Below are 24408 nucleotides of genomic sequence, written 5' to 3'. Positions count from 1 at the left end.
ACAGTTTTGAACGTGTCTATTTTGACTCATCATTTGATCAGACAGAAATCTTTAAGCAAAAATAAAATACAACTGAAAACTTGACATTTATTTTCAGAATGATAATCTCACATGGTCACGTTAATAACAATGTAGTATACTAGCCTTTAAAACATGCATGTTTCTAAAGGAGGGACAGGAGCTGAATTCCATGGTGTGGCAAAGATTCTCTACTTTTTTCAAATTTTGCTCAACAATAGTTTTACAGTATTGACCCCTGGTGTCTTGATTGCTCTGATCTGCTCGTTTCTTCTTCTGAGTCTTGTGAGAGTATTTGCATTAACTCACATATCTTCATGCATCCTGACAAAACAAAAAATCATTATATCAGCTGGAAGCAGGGCATGTACTGTCATTCAGCGTGATGTGAAACTGTCAAATAATTTAAAATTATTATGGGTAGGGTTAGGTTTAGGGGTTGGGTTTAGATAAAGTCTATATTTTTGGACATTAATGTTGATCCAGCAACATGTCTTGGCAAAATTAGAGCGACACACAGTACACAGAGAGAGGAGACACATACACACTCGCTTCTTCTGTAATCAAACTGTAGGTAAAATATAACACTTAAAATTAATTAAATTCACAGTACTTTGTCTTTCTTGTAGGATCTTTTATATTTTTCTATTTTATTGCATGTATTTTAATGTTTTATACGAATAGTACTTGACCTGTTAACAGCCACCTTGTCCAAATAAAGCTACTGCTATTTTGCACTGAGACTGTTGAAGAAAAATATATAAAAGCAGACGAAATACCTACCAAAGACACCTATAGGTCTTTTCAAATTATTTTTCTAAGAAATGCTTCAAATGAGCACAAGGGGGCGCTGTTCCTGCAGAGAATATACAGCAGCTGAAGTAGCAGTCACGTGTTTACCGACAGAAAGATTTGAAAAGGTTTATTTAAAGAATTGTCTTCTGCTCACCAAGCCTGCATTCATTTGATCCAAAATACAACATCAGCAATCATATTGTGGATTTTTTTTATTTTTATTTTTTATTATTACTAGTTTTGTGTGTGATTTTTTTAAATGTAATTCGTTCCTCCAGTCTTCAGTGTCACATGATCTTCAGAAATCATAATAATATGACGATTTACTGCTCAAGAAACATTTTTCTTTATTTTTATGGTTATCAATATTTAAAACAGCTGAGTACTTTTTTTTTTTTTTTTTAGGACTTCAGCGTATATCTTAAATATAAACCTTTTGTAACATACACTGACTATACCATTCAAAAGCTTGGAGTCAGTATAATAATAATAATAATAATAATTATTATTATTATTATTATTATTATATATTATTATATTATTATATTTATATAGAAAGAATGCTTTAAATTGATAGAAAATTATGATAAAGACATTTATAATGTTACAAAAGATTCCTATTAATTGCTGTTCTTCTGAACTTTCTATTCATCAAAGAAACCTGAAAAAAAATCTACTCCGCTGAACAGAAAACAGAAAACAGTTATTTTAAATAGTGAAATTTTTATTTATTTATTTTACTGTTTTTGTTGTATTTTGGATCAAATAAATGCAGGCTTGGTGATCAGAAGAAAATTATTTAAAAAACATAAAAAAAATCTTACAGTTCAATGACTTTTGGTAGTGTATATAATGCACATTTAATGAAGAAGGTAGAACACATAAAAGATATAACTATTAATCTGGTTAGTTGATTGTATAAGATGTTAATGACATGGCACTCTTGCATCACGTGTTCACTTTTTGATAACCGTAAACATGTCTTGGTAAATGGTACTGTAGCCTATTAATCATGTGCGACTTGGACGTTCCTGCCGTGAGATCAGGTCCCAAGACAACTAAGGGAGCTGTTTGAAAATACTTTTATTTTTTGAATAAATTGACAGATCATAACTTTAACTTTTAGATGTGCACTTTTAGGTTTTAGGCTAAATGAAAATATCAACATTGACGATGTGTTTTTTTCTCGTCAGTTAGTGCCGACGGAAATAGCTGTACTCACCTGAACAACATCAGAACAATCAGATTCACGCTGCTGTGATTGGATACTGACTTTGTAAAGGGATGAGACACGTAACCTTATCTTACCTTCTACCCAATGACCCAAAATAAGATCCTACAAACGCATTTCTCCACAACATCACTTCAAACTACACGTGGTAATTGAAATTTTTGATTACAGTTTGATCTCTCATTCTGTATTCTATACAGTTCTACATCACAGCCTGGCATACATTACGGGTTTTAATTATTTATTAGATAATATTTATAGGTTATACACCTTCAAGGTTTTGGGTTACACCGTCAGCGCGGGACAGACTTCGCGCGTATTTTTATCTGGCGCCAAACAGACCTTCACGAATAGAGCCTCGTCTGAGGAGACAAACATAGCAAGAGTAAGCTGTCGTTACTAACCAATTCATTTCACCTTTACACAAAAAACTTTAATTTTGTTTAAAAAGATTGCATGTTTTAAGATGTTGACATTGACTAACTGTTAGTAGCCCTATCTCCACAGACTGTGGCCAGTTCAAGTAATACTTAAAATGTCGGTAACACTTTAGAATAAGGTTCCATTAGTTAATGTTAGTTAATGTATTAATTAACATGAACTAAGCAAGAACAATCCTTCTACAGCATTTATAAGTCTTAGTTCATGTTAATTTCAACATTTACTAATGCATTATTTAAATCAAAAGTTGTGCTTGTTAACATTAGTTAATGCACTGTGAATTACCATGAACTAACAATGAATAACTGTATTTTCATTAACTAACATTAAGAAAGATGAATAAATACAGTAATAAATGTATTATTCATTGTTTGTTCATGTTAATTAATACATTAACTAACATTAACTAATGGAACCTTATTCTAAAGTGTTACCAAAATGTCATACATTAATTTACTCGTGTATGTTATAAAGAACCTATAACATAAAATATACTATATATATATATATATATATATATATATATATATATATATATATACACCCTAACAATGTATGATGTACGTTGTAACCAGAAACAATGGTATAATATAAAATAATGTTTAGTCGAAGTACCCAAAAGAGTTCAGGAACAAACACGTGGAGCCTTTCTTTGACAGTGAAGTGTGGTCAGATTTCAGATTTCTCAGTGACAGGTCGACACATGCTCCATCTTTCTATGTTGGGCCTCTGGCTTCCTGTCGGGGAAGATCATGTTTGAGTGAAGCCTAATAAATGTGGACCAGGATGAGCTGATTTGCACCTGGGGAAGGGATCTTTGTCCTGAGGTTTTCTGACAGGATGCTGCAGCTGCGAAAACATCTTCTGACTTAAGTCTGTATGTGACTAAAATCAGCCAGGTTGGAGTCTAAATGTCTACACTAGCTGACTAAAATAGGGTTTTAGATCCAGGAATGTGAGGTGCAAAGCATGTCCAATGAACTGTACTTTGGAGATAGTTTTCAAAGTGGCATTTTAGGGGCACATTCAGCAAACATGGCTACTGGGAAAAGTCCTCAGTGTATTGCTAGTGTGTGTGGCTTTAATCCAAAATATTATTCTGCTTCTGTTTACAAAATCATAATGTTGTGGACATAGTTTTGTCTTGCTGTGTTATTTCATGGTATCACATATAAATAAGGTGAAATGTTTACCATTTTTACAGCCAGGGGTTAAGTTGTCAGTGTCCATTCATTCTCAATATCATAAATACTGCTTCAAAGCAAGGCATTTACTTAAAAATAATAAAGTAATTTAATTAAATGTAAAAAAAAAAAAAAAAAACAACAACATCCAAAACACCATTTCTGAAAAAAAAAAATAGATTATGAATAAAACACAATTACATCAAGAAATGAGTGTCAATATTTTATTCTATAAATGCTGAATACAGTTTTATTTGTGATATTAATTATCAAGAGAAAGGACTGCAAAGGCATCGTCTAAATGATATGTCTCAGATCAGATAAGCACGTAAACGGAGCGCAGAATCCGTTCCTTTCTGTAATAACACAAGTCAGTGGTTTTGGTAAAGTTGGTAAGAGATATTCTCGATCAGACATCAGACCTCACACACAAACGAGGACACATATGAATCAAGGACAGAAAACAGGTCTACATTCGCAGCTTTAAAATATGACAGATTAATACTGGATTAAGAAAACAAGTCACATTGTAAGTCACACTGGAAGAAATAAAATGTACACGTAAACTAGTCTTTAAGAAGAAAAAAAAAAGAAGAAAAAGGCAGTTTGATTTCATGGTTATAGAAATGTAAACAACAAAAGTGGACAGTCATTGTTGGCGTTGCACAGGTAATCAGGCAACATGTAGAGCTGTAAAGGCATTGTGCGTGACCTAAGGGCGTTTAGAGGACGGTCTCTGTGTGGAAGGTGGAGTAGGTGAGTGTTTGTCTCTGGGTGAAGACTGTGGGTGGTGGTGGTGGTGAAGGAGATGATGCAGGTGATACGGACGAGCGGCTAGCCCAACGAGAGGGCAAACGTCTCTTTGCCGGACATGCAGGTCGTGAAAAGCTCTTCTTGATAGTTACAGAGGACTCTTTGCATTGCTGTTGAGACAAATATTTTAATGAAATCTCACTGGATTTAAATATTCCTGTCAACAGCACAATAACCTACATTAGCTCGGTGTGCTTTCATGTACAGATCTGTCTGTTACGATGTTTATATCAAATAAAATTATACTTTGCATTAATAAAAGAGAAGCCTAATTTGACTTATTCAATACAATCTATGATGCAAACCTGTAGTCTATAATAGAAAGAAATTATATATTATTTAAATTGGGAAGTAAGCTGAGAAAACTTAATTTGATACAACAGGATGATTTTTATAAGTTAAATAAAAATGCTAAATATAGTTTCTTGTATTTTTCTTTCAATGCCATTGCATTTAACGGCAGTGGCTGAACTTTTGTCTCCTGCACATGTTCTCCATTTAAGAACAGAGTCAAAATAAAAGAACTGATTCAATCTCTCTAATGCTTTTCTGACTCATCTGACAATAATTTTGAGTCATTTTGTTGTTTTTTACAAAGCAGGCAGTCCGTGCAGAGGACTAGTTTCACTAGACTCCTGGCCACGCTACATGTTTCTGTAATTACACCACATACCTTGGCCTCCTATAATAAAGAAACAGTTAATTGAGGTTTTCTAAAGAGCTTGACATGAAAGATGCCAATTAAACATTGGTGCCACTAATTCTTTTCATTTCAAGCTTTAATCCAACAATAAGAAGCTTTTGGGCTTCTCGCTTTGAGCAATCTGCCAATATTTTCTGACAGAAATTCAACCTAAGGAATTTTAATTGTGTTGCTTAGATGGTTTTGTGGGAACGAGGTATTTTAACAATAAATTCTAAATATTTCCAGACTTTTTTTTTTTTTTTATAATCAAAGCAATGTCTAACTGTTACTTAGCACTGAGAAAAATCTCCGATCACACACATTCACTAGTTACTGTGTGGAAGAGCACTTATAGAGACAACCTATTAACCTATTCATTTATGTCTAACATAAAATATTTTAAATGAAAATTAGTGTTCTTAATATGTTTTATACAGCAATCATTTGTACCTGTATGGTCACAGCTAAAGAAGTTTGCAACTGCTCCAGAACTCTTTAGCCATGTGTAGATTCACAATACAACACAGGCTCTCAGACATTTTAGCAAATGCACTGGGAACAAAGTGACCTCTAGTATTGAATAAAATGCTTCTTAAGAGAACTCACTTTTGACGTGTACGCTAGAGAAAGCGTACAGTGCACATCATCAAATGGAGTCAAATAGAGGTTTGCACATGTACAAAAATGAAGTATAGCTTCTTTGGGCTTTAAAGTGATAGTTGACCTAAAAATAAAATCTGTCGTCATTTACTCACTCTCCACTGGACGGTAGCCACTGACTTCCATAATATGAAAGAAAATACTTCCGAAGTCAATGGCTACCGTCAAATGTTTGGTTACCAGCTTTCTTCACAATATATTCTTTTGTGTTCAACAGAAGAAAGAAATTCATGTGTAAAAGATGACAGAGTTTTCATGTTTGGATGAACTATCCCTTTAATGCACCGCACTCATCTACACTTGCACCTCATACACTTCTCCGGCCGAGTCATTGAGCATGTACTTGAATGTTTGCAGTTCGGGTGAAAGTGTGTGCTTTTGTGGCTTGAATGGCGTGGGTCTATGTTCGGGAGTGTCCGCAGTACTGACCTGCACCGTTACATGTGTCTCTTTGTGGGCTATGGCCTGGTGGTGCGGTGTGTGTGTTAGTCTCTGACTGGATCTAGGCTCATGTTTCATATCCAACATTTCCAAGAGGTCCACGAGGTCTTCCTTCTTCCCTGGACTGTGCTGTGACTGCTGATGCTGCTCCTGGGATCTCTCCAAATCCTCGTAATTTTTGAGAATCCTCTCAACAGCTCCATAGTTGGACCTAGACTCCATCGGACGAGGATACGCCGCTAGAGTAGAAGGCTTCCATGGATTCTCATCTAGAATCCGAGATCTAGTGCAACACATGTCTTTTTTTGTCCGCTTGGGTTTTTTGTCTGCTTGCTGTTGGTCTGTACCAACGTCCAGAACTTTGCTGGAGCTTTCCAAATGGGTTTGCTGTTGTGGTGGACTTACACTCAGTTCAAAGTGTTTCTCTCCAACACTTGGGACAAGCTGGTCAACTGCAATTGGTGAAGGCTTAGCTTCACTCTCTTGCTTTAGACTAAGTTCCTGCTGCAGAGATGAAGACTTTGAGAAAAGGTCTTTTGTTTCCTTCCTTCTTCCCTCCTCTTTCAGGCACTGTGCCACAAGATCCGAGAGCAAATCCTTCGGACTGTCTTCAACGTGCCTCGAAGGACTGTCTATAAACATGTCCTTTGATATGACCTCTGGTAGACTGTGAGAAGAATCAGTGGATACAGTCTTGGAAATGTCCTCATCACACCGAACTCCCATCCCTGCCTGGAAGAGCGCACGGTTGAACTCTGCAGTTTTCTTCTCAAGTCTCTCATTTCTGGGAGTAGCTGCAGCACTGGGATATGTCGAAATAAAGTCTAGCGATGCAACAGAATCTGAAGGCATGCTCATGGGATGATATAGACCCTTGTTTTGTTCATCTATTTGGTTTAGACTGCGATCTGAGGCTGCAGCTGCAATTTCCACATTTGAGAGACATCTCTTAACAGGAACATATCTGGATGACTTGTTGCTGCCAAACCTACTTCCATCGCAGGACCAGCGGCTCTGGCAGCAGCTGATATTGCACTGGGAATCGACAGGCACGGTGCAGGCTACATTCACTGAGTCTGTCAGAACTTTCCCCTCATTTTCTTGAAGCATTGCTTCAAATTTTTGTACAATTGCGGGGCTAGTGTACTTTCTGTCTGGGTGGGTTCCTGGCCGTTGACACCCTTGCTCTGTACCAATGGACTCTGTTTCTGAAGCTGAAGGACTGCTTAGGTACCAAGACGTGCTACGGGCCGGTACGGGTGGAGCTTGTTGTCTTATGTTGTATTGTAGCTTAGCCTCACTTTGCTGCGATTCCATGTTATAACCTTCCCAATTCGTCCAGTATTGTTCATCCAGGGATTTAAGGTCTTCACTCATGTTTTTCAAGTACAAAACAGTGTCCTCCATTTCCAAATTGTCCTTTACCCTCTCCACCAACTCGGCCTCTCTTGGAAAAAACATTGACTCACTGCGGCTTCTACGAAGGAAAACCAAACAAAGTGATTATAAAGCACTGATCTGATTTGTTTGTGATGTATGCAGCACCTGTGTGCACTAAAGTTTACCTCTTAATATCAGGCCACTTCTTTGTTTCATCCTGGTAGCTACAGAGTTCTTCACTTACACGAGCAATTTCCTTAAGTGCCTACAAAGATGTTGATGGATAAAAGGACTTAGATGCAAACCTTAGATCTCAGACCAAACAATATACTAAAGCACATCTCTAGCCTCGCATAGCAGCATCAACTATGCAATAGTTGGAAAAAGTCTCACCGCATTAAGAGCAGAATTGTTCTTCTTTTTGTCACTTCCACAGCATATTTCCATGCTCTGAAATCGTTTGAACGGGTTAAGGAGGTCATCTTGTCCAGTGGAGCTTGACTTGTTCCCTATTTTCTTTTTCAAACAGCTTTCCATGATTTCCTCCAGCTCTGCAGTGTCTATGGCCTGTTGTTCAGCATCACCTTGCTGATTTAATAGTTCGCTTTGATCGCTGTTGCACTGGTCGGTGGATTCGCTGGGGTGACTGAGTTGACTTGGTTGGGAGTCGATGCTGGCATTGCTTCGCTGGGTTAAAGCCTCAAAGAAATCATTGCTCTGGGCATCTGAGTTATAGCTTACAGCACTCGACAACGTGCTGGCAGAACATGAGCTGAGCCTAAGTGCAGTCTGTCCATCAGTAATTGGTCTCAGAGAACTTCCTGCACGGTTGGACCTCACTTCATTGTACAACTAGAAAAGACAAAACAATTATGTAGTCCTTGGTACATCTTCCAAAACTCATACATTTGTCATTTGACAAGAGCACGGTTGTTCAATCCAGCTTGGAAGATTCTTATTAGTCTGAAGCCCTTGATTAGCTGGTTCAAGTGTATTCAATTAGGGTTGGAGCTAAACTCTGTAGTACAATGGCCCTCCAGGAGCAGGTTTGGACATCCCTGCAGTATAGCATTCACTTGCAAGGGCAATATTGTGGGTTCAATTCTCAGAATGCATGAAACTATGAAATATATACCATGAATATGGCGTAAATTGCTTTGGATAATAGTGTCAAAGTGCCAAAATGCGTATGTAACCCATTGCCTTGTTGAGTTTAGCTGCAGGCCTAATCAAAGATAAGTGAGCAAGATAATCAAGGTGTTCAGAGTTACTTGTAACTAAAACTACAGGTTTGAGCCAAACTCTGCATGCCAGTGGTCCTCCATAGCTGAATTAGAGGAATCCTGGTCTAGAGCTAAGCATTTGGAAGTTAAACTGTATGGGATTACACTTGGATGGAAAAGAATAGATGGAAAAGGTTGGTTTATGGAAAGGTTCGCAATTGGACCCAAGAAATACAGCTCAAACTGTGGAGAATAGAGCAATAGCAACACCTAGGTTCTCAGTTTGATTTTGAAGGATTGCCCATACTGATAAAATGCATAGCTTAAATGCACTTTTAATGAAACATCGGCCAAATGCATACATGTTTGCTAACTTCAAGCTCTCAGCTTCTGTCTGATGATTGCCAGTCACCACCGAGCTAAACTTCCTTTGGCAGTCACTTGCAATTCCAAGGTTTATATAACGTGACTTCACCTCTTCCAATTTTAGGTGCTACCACTATACATCAAGGCTTACTTCCAGAGCTTTCATTTAGCATGGAAGTAAACAAGAGTACTTAGGGAATCAGTCTGAAACAAGACACCGTTCTCTCCTCTGAGCTGTGGGGAGTGGTGCACATCTGCAGACTCACCTCCTCAATCCTCCGCTGCATGTCCATGAGCTGGTTCTCCCACTCCTTCCTCTCAGCCTCAAAGCGTTCCAGCAGCTCAGATTTCTCCTTCACCCAGCCCTTCTCACTGTTCTCCAGCCTGCAGCGGAGGTCCATGGCCGCGCTGTGAGTAACTGCAAGCAGCTTCTTTTGTTCTGCTCTCTCCCGTTTCAGAGTGTCCCCTTGATCTGGACTCCTCACAGTCTCCACCACCAGACTACATCCCCGGGCTTCTAACTGAGGGGGAAGAGAGACAGGACTTTGCTGACCACCAAATAGGAATCAGTGTGTAGGATAGTTGTACAGAGAAAAGCAAGCATCCGAACATGGCATCTGGCGTTAAGGGAAACCTTTTACCAACAGGATGAAATGGACCTTTAGTCCTTACCAAGGCCTCATTGGATGCCCAGTCTAAGCCTACTCACACAAACAGCTCAGACTAGTGCCGAGAGTTTTGCATGTAATGGAGAAGCCACGTCGGTATGCTGACCCCCCGATGATCCTGGGGAGAGCTCACTACACAGCAGACACTAAAACCATATTTGTCACTGAGCTTGATTGAACTCTGCAGCTGACAGACGCTGTTGATGTCATAGAGACCTACATATCATTTTGTTTATCTTTTTTTTTTCATGCTATGCACTAAAGTTTAAACGTACTTTAATGACACTTTTAGCTAGGATGCATTCAATTGGTCAAAAGTGTGAGTGAAGGCATTTATAATGTTGCAAAAGCTTTCTATTTCAGATAAATGCCATTATTTTGCTCTTTTTATTCATCTAAGAATGCTGAAAATAAAATGCATCACAGTTTCAACAGAAACATGAAGCAGCACGACACGACATTGATAATAATCATAAATGTTTCAATTATTCTGATTTCTGAAGATCATGTGACACTGAAGACAGGAGGAATGATGCTGAAAATACAGCGGAGCATCAAAGAAATTAATTACAGTTTAACATTCACATAGAAACGTTATTTTAAATTGTAATAATATTTCACAACATTACTGCTTTTACTGTATTTTTAATCAAATAAATGCAGCTTTGCTGACCATAATAAATATTGCAAGAACATTAAAAAAATGTTTGTACCCACCCCAAACTTTCAAATGGTAGTGTACATCAACCATCTCTTCTGAACATATGAAGATGCCACTATTCTCCCAAACCCAACAAAACTGGACCTCTTTAAAATAGATGAGAACTCAGTTGTGATGTTTCAAAGTCTTGCTTTGGACTAAACCTGCATGCTCCACTATCTGTGCAACCGCCAAGACAGAAATAGGTGAATCTTATTTATGCTTCTCATAGCAACGAACCAGAGTGAAGCAGTGTTTGTATAAACAGTGTGCTCCTATATCACGAAAATGTGCTGGCACACGCTCTTAGATCCTATGCGTTCCCCTGGGTGCGCTAGCTGTCTGTGTTTACAAGCAGAGGGCATGTGAGACACCGATGTGCCATGTAACCAGAGCTAACAGTGGATGGGTGCTGTTGAAGTTTTAAACTAAAATATAATGACCGCGGTTGCTGTGTGCTCTGTGTCTGGGTAACAATGTCACAAAAACAGCTCTCTATTTATAGACGGCAAGACCGATCCTTTAGCATCTCACATTCCTGAGGACGGGGCCTGGAGGAACTCATCTCTGTTTTAAAGATCACAAATATGCTCCGAAATATGCTGGCACATACCCTGCCGTGCGGTAAACCTAGAAATCCACCGGGACAACAGTATGTGCTGTGGTAGGATGTGAACGGCAGAGAAAACCAGTTTTTACAGTTTAGCCTGACCCCTCCCTGGATTCTGTTCTCGGCACAAACTAATACTTTGGGTGGATTTGTGTGGCTAAACCCAGATTGTTTTCTGAACTCAAACAAGTGCAGTTGCGGTGAAGTCAGCAGAGTCTTTATAGTGTGTTTAACTTGGACCAAGCATGATGGAGTCTCCTGTCTAATAACGCTTTGTGTGTAGTATATATCATGAGGTGCAGTTCATCTCGGCATCACACAAGCATTCACAGCTCCTCTACTCTTCATCTCATGTGCAGTGCTGTCTGTGCTACTGTATTAGGAGTCACTCTTTCACACTCACAATAACATATAAAAGCCTAATCTTCTCTCACCGTGGATAGTGAATGAGACGATCTGGACTGTGTCTTTATAAGGATGTCATAAACATAAAACATTCGAGAGGGACAATGCACGAAGATGAACTTTTTTTAGTCTGGTGGTAACGCAGTTTCCACATATTACTCCTACATCTTATCATGAAATGTCAAATTACTTTTTTGTTCTTTGTCTAATAGCTGGTCTTGTCCGGCTGCTTGCCCACAAAGCTGCTGCTGACAGGATATATTTGCACTTGATGGTGTTTGTGTTACACAAAGCCTATACAATCTCTGGGTTATGCTTAATGACAAGCATTTGAAGACCAACAAATAATTAAAGCATGCATTATCTGTGTGCACTATCTACATGCTAGATGAGACGTTGTCCTTTTTAGCATTTTTTCTTTTTTACAAATGTCTAATTTTGTATTTATTTATTTTATTTTATTTATGTGCTGATATTTTGTTTATTGAATTACATGTTATTTGTGTTTCTGTAGGCCAAAACTACCATAAAAAAAGAAAATAATTATCTGAATTGGTTTGTGCTTCATAATGGTTCTTTTTTTTTCTTTCTTAAAGACATTAAATATTGTATAATGCACGCAGTCGTTCAAGACATTTATACAGAAACACTTTGACGACAGACTTTGCTCAGGTCTTTCAGAACGAGCTCAACATCATAAAGATGCTGTGAACGACATCGGTCCGCTGATAGTCGAGTTATCTCCGTCTCACAGCGCAGACACGTGGCTTTTTCGATGCGCGTGGAGGAATTTATTCAGGTAAATGTTTCCATTGTAGTTAATGAACTTTTTTTTTCTTATTGGATAAAACGTTTATAATACTCACATGTGCGGATATTTTTATTTTTTTTTGCACATTTTTTTTTTCTTTTTCCTTTTTTCGAATTTATGCGTATCTTTGCGTTGTTTTTGTGCGATATTCCAAAATGCGCGTAAAAATACGTGGTTTGAAACGCAGATACTTTGTACAGAAACTGACTTTCACCCCGAATAACACTCACTGGAGTGTCCTGGACTGCTATCAAACACCTATCAATATATAATAAAGAGATGTGCATTTCCATACCTGAGTAATGCGGCTTTTCAGCTCGGACCTCTCCAGATCCCACGCGCACCGATCCTTCAAGTACTGCAGCTCCAGCTCACTCCGTTTACTCTCTTCACGCTTCACCCCCGACTGCACCTCCTCTAAAACACACTTCAGATCCAACAGTATCCTCCTGTTCTCTCCACCCTGCAAATACAACGCAGAATAACACAGACGACTTCGCAATTTAATGGCACACCGCTGTCTGGTCAAACCCACTCAGTCATGTGGCATGCATGCATCTGTGTGTACTTGTATATCAGCCACTTGTCTCAAAAGCATTTCCTTCTCCATTCTCCACTCCTCCTTCTCCTGATCGAAGCGCTTCTTTAATTCCTCGAGTTTCTTTTTCGTGCGCGTGTGTGGCTCGTGACTCGGGGTTTGTCCTCCGGTCGCATCGGATGCAGCAGCAGCTGAAGGTCCAGGTGGAAGCTCCGGGAGGTTGCTCGGGAAAGACCGAACCCTGGCGGGACTCTGGAGCTTCTTCCCCGGCCTCTCCAGACGCGAGCACGGGACAAACTCCCAGCCTTGCGCCTTGCTCACACACCCGCTCGATGCATTTCCAAACGCATTCCACATCTTTCAGTCACAACGAAACACGAATCACAGCCTCTTAACTATTTGCAGTCCGCTTATAACACACACTATTTCTTTATTATCCGAAGCCAGCCATCTCTGCCCTCTCCTCCGAAGCCCAGGAAGCGCTCTCTGCGCCGCGCGCGTTGGTTGCGTCCATGTCAATAAAAGACGAGGTCAACCGGTCATTCTCTGGCGCCGACTTCACAGTTAAAATAGGATCGTCCTCTCAGTCTATAAATTCTCAGTCTACCTTCTTTTATCCTTAATGAAATAATCTAGTGAACGGCAGAATGAAGCTGTGCATTAGCTCACTCTGCTTCAGACTGAAAACGACACCGATGCACTCAAAGAGTCAAGAGCCCAAAATACTCAGATCACTGATGTAAGAGTCCACATGTATTTTTACCTCTGTCACTAGGCCTGTCTGTTGGACAGGAGTCATTCAGAATCATATGCACAGGGAAACTTCAACTTTAACTTATGCATTAACACCTTACAGTGATTTTACGGTTTACAGGCGATGACCATAACGTAATAGTAATAAAACAAGTAACTCTGCAGCTACATGTCAACCAGCAGTCATTAGAGTATCTTCTAACACTTTATTTTGATGAGTCCATGACATACAACATACTGACTATGAGAAACTCTGCAAGTATAAGTCAGCTTATTAACCCTAAACCTAACAGTCTACTCTGAGAGTCAGCAGACATGTAGTTGAAAAGTTACTTAGTAGAACACTGCGAATATGGTATGCATCCATATCTTAGTTAAATATAATATTTTTTAAACTGAACAGGATAGTAAGTAAAATAAAACAGCTTTCCAAATACGCTACCATCAACAATAACACTACTGCACCAACCGGTCGAGTCAGATTAGAGGCGCGCTCAAAACTAATGGGGGAATTTTCCAAGCAACACGTGCAAATATGATAACTCTCCAGAAGATTAGACTATGAATGGCTTACTTATCATCACCCTGATTAGATCACACTAACAAAGTTACATTTCAAAGGTTAGGTCAGGTAGAAAAGACCCTAAAATATATATACACAGCACACATTCTTTATTTTGAAAGTGTAGTCTTCATAATAAAGGTTTTAAATGGCTTTTACATCCTGATGTAAGATGGTGATTTGGTTCTTTAGAAAAGGGCTTCACTTTGTCCTGTTAACAGATTATATTTATTACCAATACACTTATCAAGATTTTAAAATCTCCAAATAAACGACTGGGTTCTTGAAGGAACGAGGAGAATATAAATAAGATAACATGCTTCAGAAATCAGTGACTCGTTATTTTTCTAATGTACAACGCACACATTTGTTTTATTGTTTGATAAACATGTTTTACAGTCAATAAAAATATGTTTTCATGTCCTGTATGAATATTCAGATAAGCACGTAATGCAAAGCATGATTTAAACTGTATTAATTGAAATACACAAAAATACTCACCAAATATATGCAATCTGAAGCGCAGCGGTCATCGCTGTTTTTGAACAGGAGCTTGTGTTTGTTTGAGTGACTGTATTCTGTGCCTGAAATGATGATCACTTCCTGTGCCTTCCGTAACCTTAATGACATGTCCAAAATCAAAATGATGAATTAAGAAAGCAGAAACAAGGAAAAAGGGAGAAAGCAACGAAACTAAACTAAAAACAAAAGTTTACAGAACAAAGAAAAGAGTGAAGAGAAAGACTAGTTTGAAAATAGTGGCATATGATAAAGATGAAAATAAGACAAGGATGAGAATAAGCAAAATGATAGGTTGAAACATCTGGGTGGATATCGAAAAATGGAGGAGGAAATATAAGAGAGAAAGGAACCGTGAGTCTAAAGAAAAGCAGAACAGTCAAATATCCATTACATATGTTCAAGATTAGAAAATATCAAATTTATCCAAGCACCAAACCATACGAAATTAAAGGAAAAGTCCATATTTACTCACCCTTGTTCCAAACCCATGTTTTAGTTAGCGACCAATTCTCACTATTAACTTGTCAATTATTAGCAAGCATATTAGCCGTTTATTAGTACTTTTAAAGCAAATATTAAGTTTTTATTCTGCAAGACCATATTCTAGATCCTTTAATCCTTAAACCCCACACCTAAACCTAACAAATATCAATTTAAGATTTTATTGAGGCAAACATCATAGTTAATTGTGAGAATGGGTTCCCAAACTAAAGAATAACCACTGGATTTATTAATTTTTGCTTACTTTAAGAGTTAACAAATGTTCATGCAGTTTTTTTTTTATTGTGCATTTTATACCAAGCCTTCTGAAGTCAGACGATGGCCTTATCTGACAAACAGACCAAAATGGAAGCCATTTTTTTTTTATTCTCTATTCTCCACCATTGCTGTCCAATCAAAAGGCCATATTCAATGTCAATGACGATCCGCAAACATGCAATATGCAAACAATATCACTGAGGTCAGACCTGATGCTAGATTTCATTTCATGGCAGAATGCAAGGATTTGCAGTGAATATAAACTACTTAAAATCAGCTCATAAAACTTCTTGAAAATGAAAATGAATACTCAAGTTAGTTATTTGTAGTGTGATTGTAATGCGATGAAAATAAACCTGTAGTATTATTGTAGTATCAGAATGACAAAAAAAAATGGTAAATAATGACTGAATGTTACTTTCAGACCAAATATTCCTTTAAACAGACTTGGGTTTATTCGCACTTACTGACAGAGGCTCTTCAGTTTCTCGGTCTTCTGGTTTCGGGACTTCCAGGCGGTCGATGAAGTTCTGCAGCTCCTTCCTGAAGGCTTTCATCTGAGCATTGATGCGGTAGAGCAGCTCGTGCTCTCGTATCCGGCCGCCCTCGTCATCCTCATCCATTCTTCCGAACAGCTCTCCGTTGGTGGCGTAAACACGAGCCTCTGCGATGATGGTGCTGGTGTCAGCGATGAGTCTGTCGATGGTCCTGCTCAATCTCTCCGCCTCCATGCGGATATCCATCATCTGCTGGCGGTCTCTGAAACCTCTGGATAAATAACGTCCCTCTGGGGTGTAAAGAGAGCGGGTGGGAGTCAGGCACCGGATGTTGAGGACCTCATCGGGGTCACTTTCTCCGCCGACGGGACCCTCACGTTTGCGGTGCGGCGTGAGACGAGAGCAGTCGTCGTCGCTTTCCCTGCGGCCGCAGTCGCTCTCTGCGTCGCTGTCTCTCGGGCTGCTGCGGATGCCGAGGTGAGACGCCAGATCATAGCGCTGCATGTTGGAGAGCAGCACGCGGTTCTCATACTGCAGCTGCATCACTTTCCCACTCAGTTCGTTGATCTGTAGCCTAGCGGCTTTCAGCTCTTCCTGCATGGCTTCAACTTTTGCCCCATCGACTGCTCCACTGCTGAAGCGCGATCCCTCGTGTGACCCGGCCTTGTATTTGAGCTTGTTGAGCTCGTTGGTCATCTTCTTATTCTGCTCTTCCACGTCAGCCAAGCTGCGGCGCAGGAGCTCAGCCTCGTCCTCCACTAACTGAAGCTGCTGACGGAGTTCGGAGAGAGCCGCGCTCTGCTCTCTGGACGAGGGGTCCATCGTTCCTCCAGACAGCTCATCCCCGCGCATATCCTCCAGCTCCGCCTTCAGCCCGCGGTTTTCCACTTCCAGCTCCACGATTTTGCGGCCTAATATATTGGCTTCTTCTTCCACCAGCCGCAGACGCAGCTTCAGCTCGGACTCTCTGGTGGTTGGAGGACCTCCGGCCTCACCTTTGGGGAGAGGACTGTCTACATCACCGTAAAAAGAGCGGTACTTGTGCAGCTCCTGCTCTAAACGGTCCTTCTCTTTGTCTATCTTGGCCATTTTCTTCCGCATTAAGATAGCCTCCTCTTTGATGAAGGCCAACTGGCATTTCAGATCTTCATTTTCCTCCTGTGGAAGAAAACATGGTTTTGAAATGGTGTTTCATTTACTTTCAAATTGTCCATGTGTCAATGCAAACCAAAAAGTGCTATGCTCATTTACATTTACGCATTTGGCAGACACTTTTATCCTAAGCTACCTACACTCGGTGCTGTCAAGTCTGAGGTTTTCCCATGGAATTGGGCTACTTTAGCCACGGGTTGTTTTCCATGTGTTGGGGTTTAAGCAAACCCAATAATGTGATAGTTACCCCCTTGAAACTGTGATTGAGCTAGTTTTGGGCTAGGTTTGAGTAGCAATTGGGCAGGTTTTGTTGTGCATCCAAGGTCAGCATTGCCAGAATGGAATGATTTCCGCCCAAATTAGCCATTTTTTTATTTGATTGTGCTGGCTAAAATTGCTTTGGTTGTGTGGGAAAAATCTGGGCTGGTTTGGGATCTATTTGGTGGGATTTGATAATTATCTATTACAAGTAACATGAGTTACTTCATTAGATTACTTTTCAAAGTAACCAGTAAAGTAATGCATTACTTTTAATTTGTCATTTCACTTTTAGTGTGAAAGAGGCTTTACAGACGGCAAAAATATAACCTTGGTTTTTTGTTTAAAAAAAATAATGCTAATATAAAATAAAAAAAATAGGCAGGCCCAACACAGGTAACAAAGTAACACAAAATTAATGCAATGCATTACTTTCCATTAAAATAACTAAATTATGCAAATAGTTACTTTTTAATGGAGTAATGCAATATTGTAATACATTTAAAATGTACATTTTAAAGGCAAACTGGTTACCAACAAACCCTTAGTGTCCAAATATGCTAAAGTGGCATAAATATAGGTTGTGGCTACAGTAATATAAGTTTGAATATAAGTAAGTTTGTACTACAAAGTGAGAGACTGAACCCAACTTTTGTTCTGTTTGAAGTTAAAGCACAGGTAAGAATATTATTATTGTTATTAATATTTTTAAGCATGAATGAGACACATTTTCAGCACTTTTGGTGTGTGCATGACCCAAAACGTTAGCTTGATGCACTAATTATGTTGCTTAATCTGATCACTTTTACTGATCACTTATCTTCATTTGAATTGGCTTGATTTTGCTGTTGAAAAAGATGCATGTGTGTTTCCAAGAGTTATGGTCTGTTAATGTCTGTGAACGTTTTGGGCTGGAAATCATCAACCTGGTCTGGCAACACTTATCAAGGTACACATGTTGTCAGTCCTTGCATTCCCTGGGAATCAAACCCATGACCCTGGCGTTGCTACAGCACCAAGCTCTACTGTTTGAAAGGCTCTGGATGCAAACAGCAGTGCTCTTACCTCTGATGGGGTTTGAGGAGTCCTCTTCTCTGATTTCTGTGCATCTTTTCCTCTTCGTTTCAGAGAGAGCTGACAGAAATAAGATCGCATGTTCATAATTTGCAATATATTGGAAATACAAATGAAGGAACTTCATCATTTATACAGAAAGTATCTGTATCCTCAAAACAAATGATGCTTGACGTGTCTGTGCATATGTTAAATGAGTATAGGGAGACAGGTTGTTTTGAAGTTGTAAATACAACAAAGAATATGTTTTACAAGAAAATACTATGACAGTCTCTCTGCTTAAAAATGTCATACTTAATTCAGTAATCAGTATTTGTCATTTTAATCCTAGCAATTGAGTGAAAATTGGTTAATTATATACCTTTTTTCATTGCACTGACAGTGGCTTAGTTTGTCATCTGGATACTTCCAGACACTCTCACCTCTTTGGTCTTTTCCAGCTCATTTTGTAAAGCCTGTTTGGTCACCTCCACTTCAATCAGCTGTTGCCTCAGTCTATCATTCTCTTCTTCTGTTTTCGTTCGCTTCTCCTCCACATTCTCCAGTTCGTTGTGCAGACGCACAGACACATCCTTGGCCACCTGGAAGAGGAATTAACTCTTTGGAGATGATGTTGTCTTTTTACTGTCACCGTCTCATTCATTGTTGATTGTGGTTTTTAGTCTTTTTTGACACTGGCAGCAAAGTGAAGAATGTCATATCTGAGCTGTGCATTATTTGTTTTCATGCATTATAGTTTGCCTTGAGGATCTGACTCTACCTTTAGGTCTTGCTCCAGGCTCCTCAGCAGTTCTCCGTCAAATTCACCGGTTTCTGCGTATCGCATTCTCTTCCTCTCTGCCTTTCGCAGGCGATACTGAAGGATTCGGCAGTTCTTATGGGCTCTCTCCAGTTCACGCCGCATGTCCTGCAACTGACAGGCGTCTTCCTCGTAGAACGTGTCCCTCATCTCATCCATCTCTGCTCGCATTTCTTCAATTTCATGCTAATAAATCACAAGTTCACGTCAGTCCAGTTGCCAGCACACAAAAATATGCATAACTCTATTCAATACACATAGTGTTATGTTGGTCAGTGACAAATAATGGTGGAACATTAAACAATTTTGTTAAATTGCCAATGTTTGCGGTGTTCCCACATGGCTTTGATCAACTAGTGTGCTGTCACTCTTGCATTGTGCATATTTCTAAGCTTATTAACATAAAAACAATTAACTATAAGCCTGTGATTAAAATATAAAGAATGCACTCATCAATCAAATCAATCAATTAAAAAGCTTTAGTCTATTACAAGCACTGACTTTCAAAAACAACCTGTTTGACGTGAAATATGTTTTTTCCATTATTTATGGGTTATGTGTGTACAGCTGGGCAAGGGTCTGGAATTTAAGGAGTACTTGGGACAAAAATGCCACCAAATTGGACAAATATGCACCTTTACAATTAAACTAAATCTATTAGGTGTGTCACCAATAATGTGAAAATTAAAATAAAAGAGTCCATTAATGATGCATCAAATTATGCATTTTTACAGTGTTGCGCATTACATCCAATCACACATGTTTCTGTTGAGCTTATGAATGCACTGGCCAATCAGAGGTGTTCAGATGAGTCATCGCTGAAACAAGTTGTGACTGCTGCTGACTGAACTCTAAACTCTCCTGAATTCTGTCATCATACACAACAAAGTAGAAATATATATACAATATAAGAGATTCATTTGACATTGTAGCCAGCTTTATTGATTATAACGGGGGAGTTTTTGAGCATGCTTAAACATGTTCTTTGATAACGTTCTTTGCTTGCGCTGTTTGAATAACCGTGGAAATAAAAGCGTTATTATTTGTAACTTACAATGTTTTTATTAAATTATGATCATGTTACATACCAATTCAGACGTATTAAAACTATTTTGAGACCTGACGCCCATATCTGGTATTTATGGAAGCTTCTTTACGCCACTTAAAAATAATAATTGGACAGAATTAGTCAGAATTATCTATGAGATATAAACTCACAATTGCGAGAGTAAAAATTCACAAAGTCACAAAGCTTGTTTTATTTTTATTCAGTCGGTAAGCCTACCCTATGTGCTTGCCTAAAAGACGAGGTTATGATGTGCGAGTTAATAGGATTACACTAACATTAGGCAAATTTTATCCTTACCCTGGAGTTGGTTAAACCTCCCCCAATGCGGGCTACAATAGAAATAATTAGGGAATAAATAAAAACAGTTAGCACTATACCATTTTCAGCACATGTTGAAGTAGATTTATCTCTCGTCGTCTCTAAAGGAGACAATATGTGCACCAGATGCTGAAAGCTCCGTCATTCTGTTTTCACTTTCAACAACTGACTGAGATTAAGACGTTCACCAACATAACGCAAAGTGTGTACGTTGCTTAGTCCTGTGGGATATCATTGGCTCGCCTTCATGGGTTAAAACAGAATGATTTCCAACATTGTGACGTAAGCAATTACCCCCCATCCCCTGAACCATGACTTCGTGTTATCGAACCGAACCGTGAATTCTGTGATCGTTACACCCCTACATCCTACCTTCAGGTATTCGTTCTCGTCCTCCAGTCTCTCGATCTCCTCCTGCAGCTCCAGGTTTGGTGGCGGTGACGCCTCTGAGGGCCGGTTTGTGTCGGCGGGCGGCCGCTGCGGCTCTGTTAGCGGTGAGCTCGGCGTCTTCACCGGCAGGCCGCTTTCTTTCTTCAAGCTCTTGTTCATGTGAAACTGTATGAGCTCCGACTGCAAGCACCCCTCCCTCCAGAAGCCCGGGCCGCAGCCTACAGAGCTCTTGGCCGTCTTGCCTCCATCAGCTCTCGCCGCCTCTCTCTTGCCCTGAGAGGATTTGGTGGAGCTCGGCTGATCGGACACCACCCCCAGTCCCGGCTCGTCGGTGGTGTAGGGTTCCTCGGTGGAGCTGCTGCGATCCTCGATGCTCTTGCTCTTCTCCGCGCGTCTCAGAGTCGGGCTTTCTGCTCCGCTGCCGTGGACCGCTGCCGCGCCTCGGGCCACATGCCGCTCTTTGCTGGTGACCGGAGAATTACTGCGGCTGCTCTTACCACTGCTTTTAGACGTGCCGCCGGAGGCTTTGCCAGACGCGCTTTTGGAAGCCGCTTTGGACGGCGAATCTTTGAGTCCGGCTGGCGAAGAGGATGCACGCTGCTGCTTCATGCTGCTGTTTTCCACAGAGTCCATTCTGTCATCTGTGCGAGTTATCCATCGGTGACCCTGGAGCACGAAACCAATCTTAAGTAGCGCAGGTATATTCGTAGCAATAGTCTACAATCCATTGTTATGGGTCAAAATAATCGATTCTTCTTTTAGGCCAAAAATCATTAGGATATTAAATGGATAGTTCACCCATTAATTACTCAGTCTCTTGTCTTTCCAAACCCGTAAGACCTTCGTTCATCATCGGAACACTAATTAAGATATTTCTGATTAAATCCGAGAGCTTCGTGGTGCTCTTGATAATGTCAGAAGATGGTATTTGGAGGAGAAGAATCGTTGAATAAAGAATAAAGTTATTTTTATTTTCTTTGCGCAAAAAAAAGTATTCTCGTAGCTTGATAAAATTACTGTTGAACCCCTGATATCACATGGACTATTTCATTGATGTCTTTACTATGTTTCTGGGTCTGGGAACATTTCAGTTGTGTTGCTGTCTATGGAGTGTCAGAGAGCTCTCGGATTTCATCAAAAATATCTTAATTTGTGTTCTGATGATGAACGGAGGTCATACTTAAAGTAAAGATCATGTTCTGTATATTACCTACCGTAAATATATCAAAACTTTTGATTAGTGATATGCATTGCTACGAATTATATTTGAACCACTTTAATGGTGATTTTCTCAATATTTAGATTTTTTTGCTCCCTCAAGATTCCAGATTTTCATATAGTTGTATCTCAGACAAATATTGTCCTCATAACAAACCATACATCAATGGAGAGATTATTTATTCAGCTTTCAGATTGTTTAATCTCAATTGAATCATTATATTGGATAACCGAGTTAAGACCATAATGGAAGTTCATTATTAGCTCATGATCCACCAGACACAATGACCAGCATGGACCGGGAACAGTAGAAACCAGCTAAAACAGATTTCCCAACCCATCGCCCAATAGCCCAGTCCACTTTAATATGGACATTAATGGGGATATGTCTTTTGTCAAGTATTATTTTGTTTAAAAATGGTTTGAAGAATGTCACTGCTCTGGTAAAGGGTGTCTGATTGCCCTTATGGAAATTAGCCATGGTTTCACTACAAATTAAACCAACATTTTTTTAAAATCACAAATTAACCATGGTTGTGCTACACTAAGCATAGTTCAACCGTGGTATTTGTAGTAAAACTGTGGTTAAAATGTTAATCAGTGTACCATAAAACATGGTTACACTTTAACTACAATAAAACCCTGGTTAATTAAAGCTGATTAAAGGGTGATTAGTCTGAAGTCCGGATGATATAATGTCAGATCAGATGTTGTCTTCATTCAGTGATGGTGAGGCCTAGTCTTCTGCAGTAATCTGATCTGATCAAGACACACACTGTATTATATCAGCTCCGAGTCTTCTTAATAAACACTTTATTACTCTGTTCCGGTTATCCTTCTATGGGCCCGAGTCATGGACGGCGAAATAAATATAAAATAACAAAGACATCGATCATGTATGTGGCAGCAGATGAGATTCAAAAATGAATGAGAAGCATCTTAAATTATTATTAACTAACGTTATATGCGGAGACGATGCGAAGCACCTCATTCATTACGGTCACATTAATTCAGTTAGCCTTGGGCTATTATTAACATTTTGATTTTAAGATTGCACAGCCTCGTGTCCATGTAAACCAAGACTTTATTTCTCTCATTCTTACACAGACTGGGTTAATGTTGTCGTCGCGGTGAGGTGTTTTCTTATAACCTTTCCAAGGTGAATGAATATTTGAAGCCTTTCTTTGTACCCAGCCGAGCAACAGACGCACTGACAACACGCTAAACCATCCCATAATAACAGACGAACACCATTCTTACCTTTTAACATCTCATCTTCTCATCCTCATGGTGCGGGGAAGAATAATGCCAGCGCAGAGCGTCTAAAACCACCATTAAACTGATCAATATTCACGCGGTGACGTCATCGCGGGGCGGGGCCTGGAGCATCAGAGGCGTATCTATCTATCTATCTATCTATCTATCTATCTATCTATCTATCTATCTATATATCTATCTATCTATCTATCTATCTATCTATCTATCTATCTATCTATCTGTCTGTCTATCTGTCTGTCTGTCTGTCTGTCTGTCTGTCTGTCTGTCTGTCTGTCTAATCTATATATCTGTCTAGATTCTGTTATTTGTTCACCTTAAAAAGTAAATGTAATATTTTAAATAACATCTAATAATAGGCTAATTGTATTTAGCTCAGTTTATTTAACACAGAAAAATACAGTCTGTTGTTATTTAAAACGAAATTTAAAAAAGGTTTGCCTCTTGGAAATTTTCTTAAGAAGGATAAAAAAAAGATTTTAATGCAACTGCATTGTTCAAATTTGAGAAAACATGCATAGAATCTTAATTTCTACATAACTTTTTAATATACGGACAGTAATTTTGTATTTAATAATAAAGTAAAATAAATTCATTTTAAAATGATTCAACCACTACCAGAATTCCCCACTATTAATCTTGTAATAAGTATCTTTATTGTAATTTAACCATAATATTTCTCCACCCTGCTCTTTCTGCCAATAGGAAGAAGAATCTATTTCACATTAATTCTATTTCTGTTATTATTCTAAACGATTCTGGCTTCAGATGTCAGCTTCTGTTTCTTGTGTTC

General features: G+C 39.2%; 1 protein-coding gene across 4 annotated transcripts; it reads right to left on the bottom strand.

Moving 5' to 3' along the window:
• Positions 1-3879: 3879 nt before the first annotated feature.
• On the bottom strand, positions 3880-23699 carry LOC113116553 (protein SOGA3-like). Of its 4 annotated transcripts, XM_026284780.1 has the most exons (8): positions 23601-23699; positions 21105-21788; positions 19307-19531; positions 18969-19127; positions 18538-18606; positions 16033-17220; positions 14786-14903; positions 12757-12894 (listed from the first exon to the last, which is right to left on the bottom strand). In XM_026284780.1, the coding sequence occupies exons 2-7, from the start codon at positions 21753-21755 to the stop codon at positions 14814-14816; spliced, it is 2382 nt and encodes a 793-aa protein (XP_026140565.1). In that variant the 5' UTR covers positions 21756-21788; positions 23601-23699; the 3' UTR covers positions 12757-12894; positions 14786-14813. The 4 variants fall into 4 exon arrangements, with proteins under 4 accessions (XP_026140563.1, XP_026140562.1, XP_026140565.1 ...); XM_026284778.1 differs by lacking the exons at positions 16033-17220; positions 18538-18606; positions 18969-19127; ... (1 more) ...; positions 21105-21788; positions 23601-23699 and adding exons at positions 3880-4592; positions 6257-7745; positions 7834-7913; positions 8042-8500; positions 9504-9758 and having other exon boundaries at positions 12727-12894; positions 14786-15032; XM_026284777.1 differs by lacking the exons at positions 14786-14903; positions 16033-17220; positions 18538-18606; ... (2 more) ...; positions 21105-21788; positions 23601-23699 and adding exons at positions 3880-4592; positions 6257-7745; positions 7834-7913; ... (1 more) ...; positions 9504-9758; positions 13000-14762 and having other exon boundaries at positions 12727-12894.
• Positions 23700-24408: the final 709 nt, after the last annotated feature.

The sequence above is a fragment of the Carassius auratus genome, chromosome 16 (assembly GCF_003368295.1).
Source record: "Carassius auratus strain Wakin chromosome 16, ASM336829v1, whole genome shotgun sequence".
NCBI lineage: Eukaryota > Metazoa > Chordata > Actinopteri > Cypriniformes > Cyprinidae > Carassius > Carassius auratus.
Note: the sequence above shows the minus strand (reverse complement) of the source record. Positions and strands in the feature narration are given on the sequence as shown.

Excerpts from the sequence above, each read along its gene's own strand:
- LOC113116553 (XM_026284777.1), bottom strand. The coding sequence starts at position 13,326 with ATGTGGAATGCGTTTGGAAATGCATCGAGCGGGTGTGTGAGCAAGGCG. Across the intron at positions 12,895-12,999 it reads GACAAGTGGCTGATATACAA|GGTGGAGAGAACAGGAGGAT; the intron begins GTACACACAGAT and ends TTGTATTTGCAG. Across the intron at positions 7,914-8,041 it reads ACAATTCTGCTCTTAATGCG|GCACTTAAGGAAATTGCTCG; the intron begins GTGAGACTTTTT and ends ACATCTTTGTAG.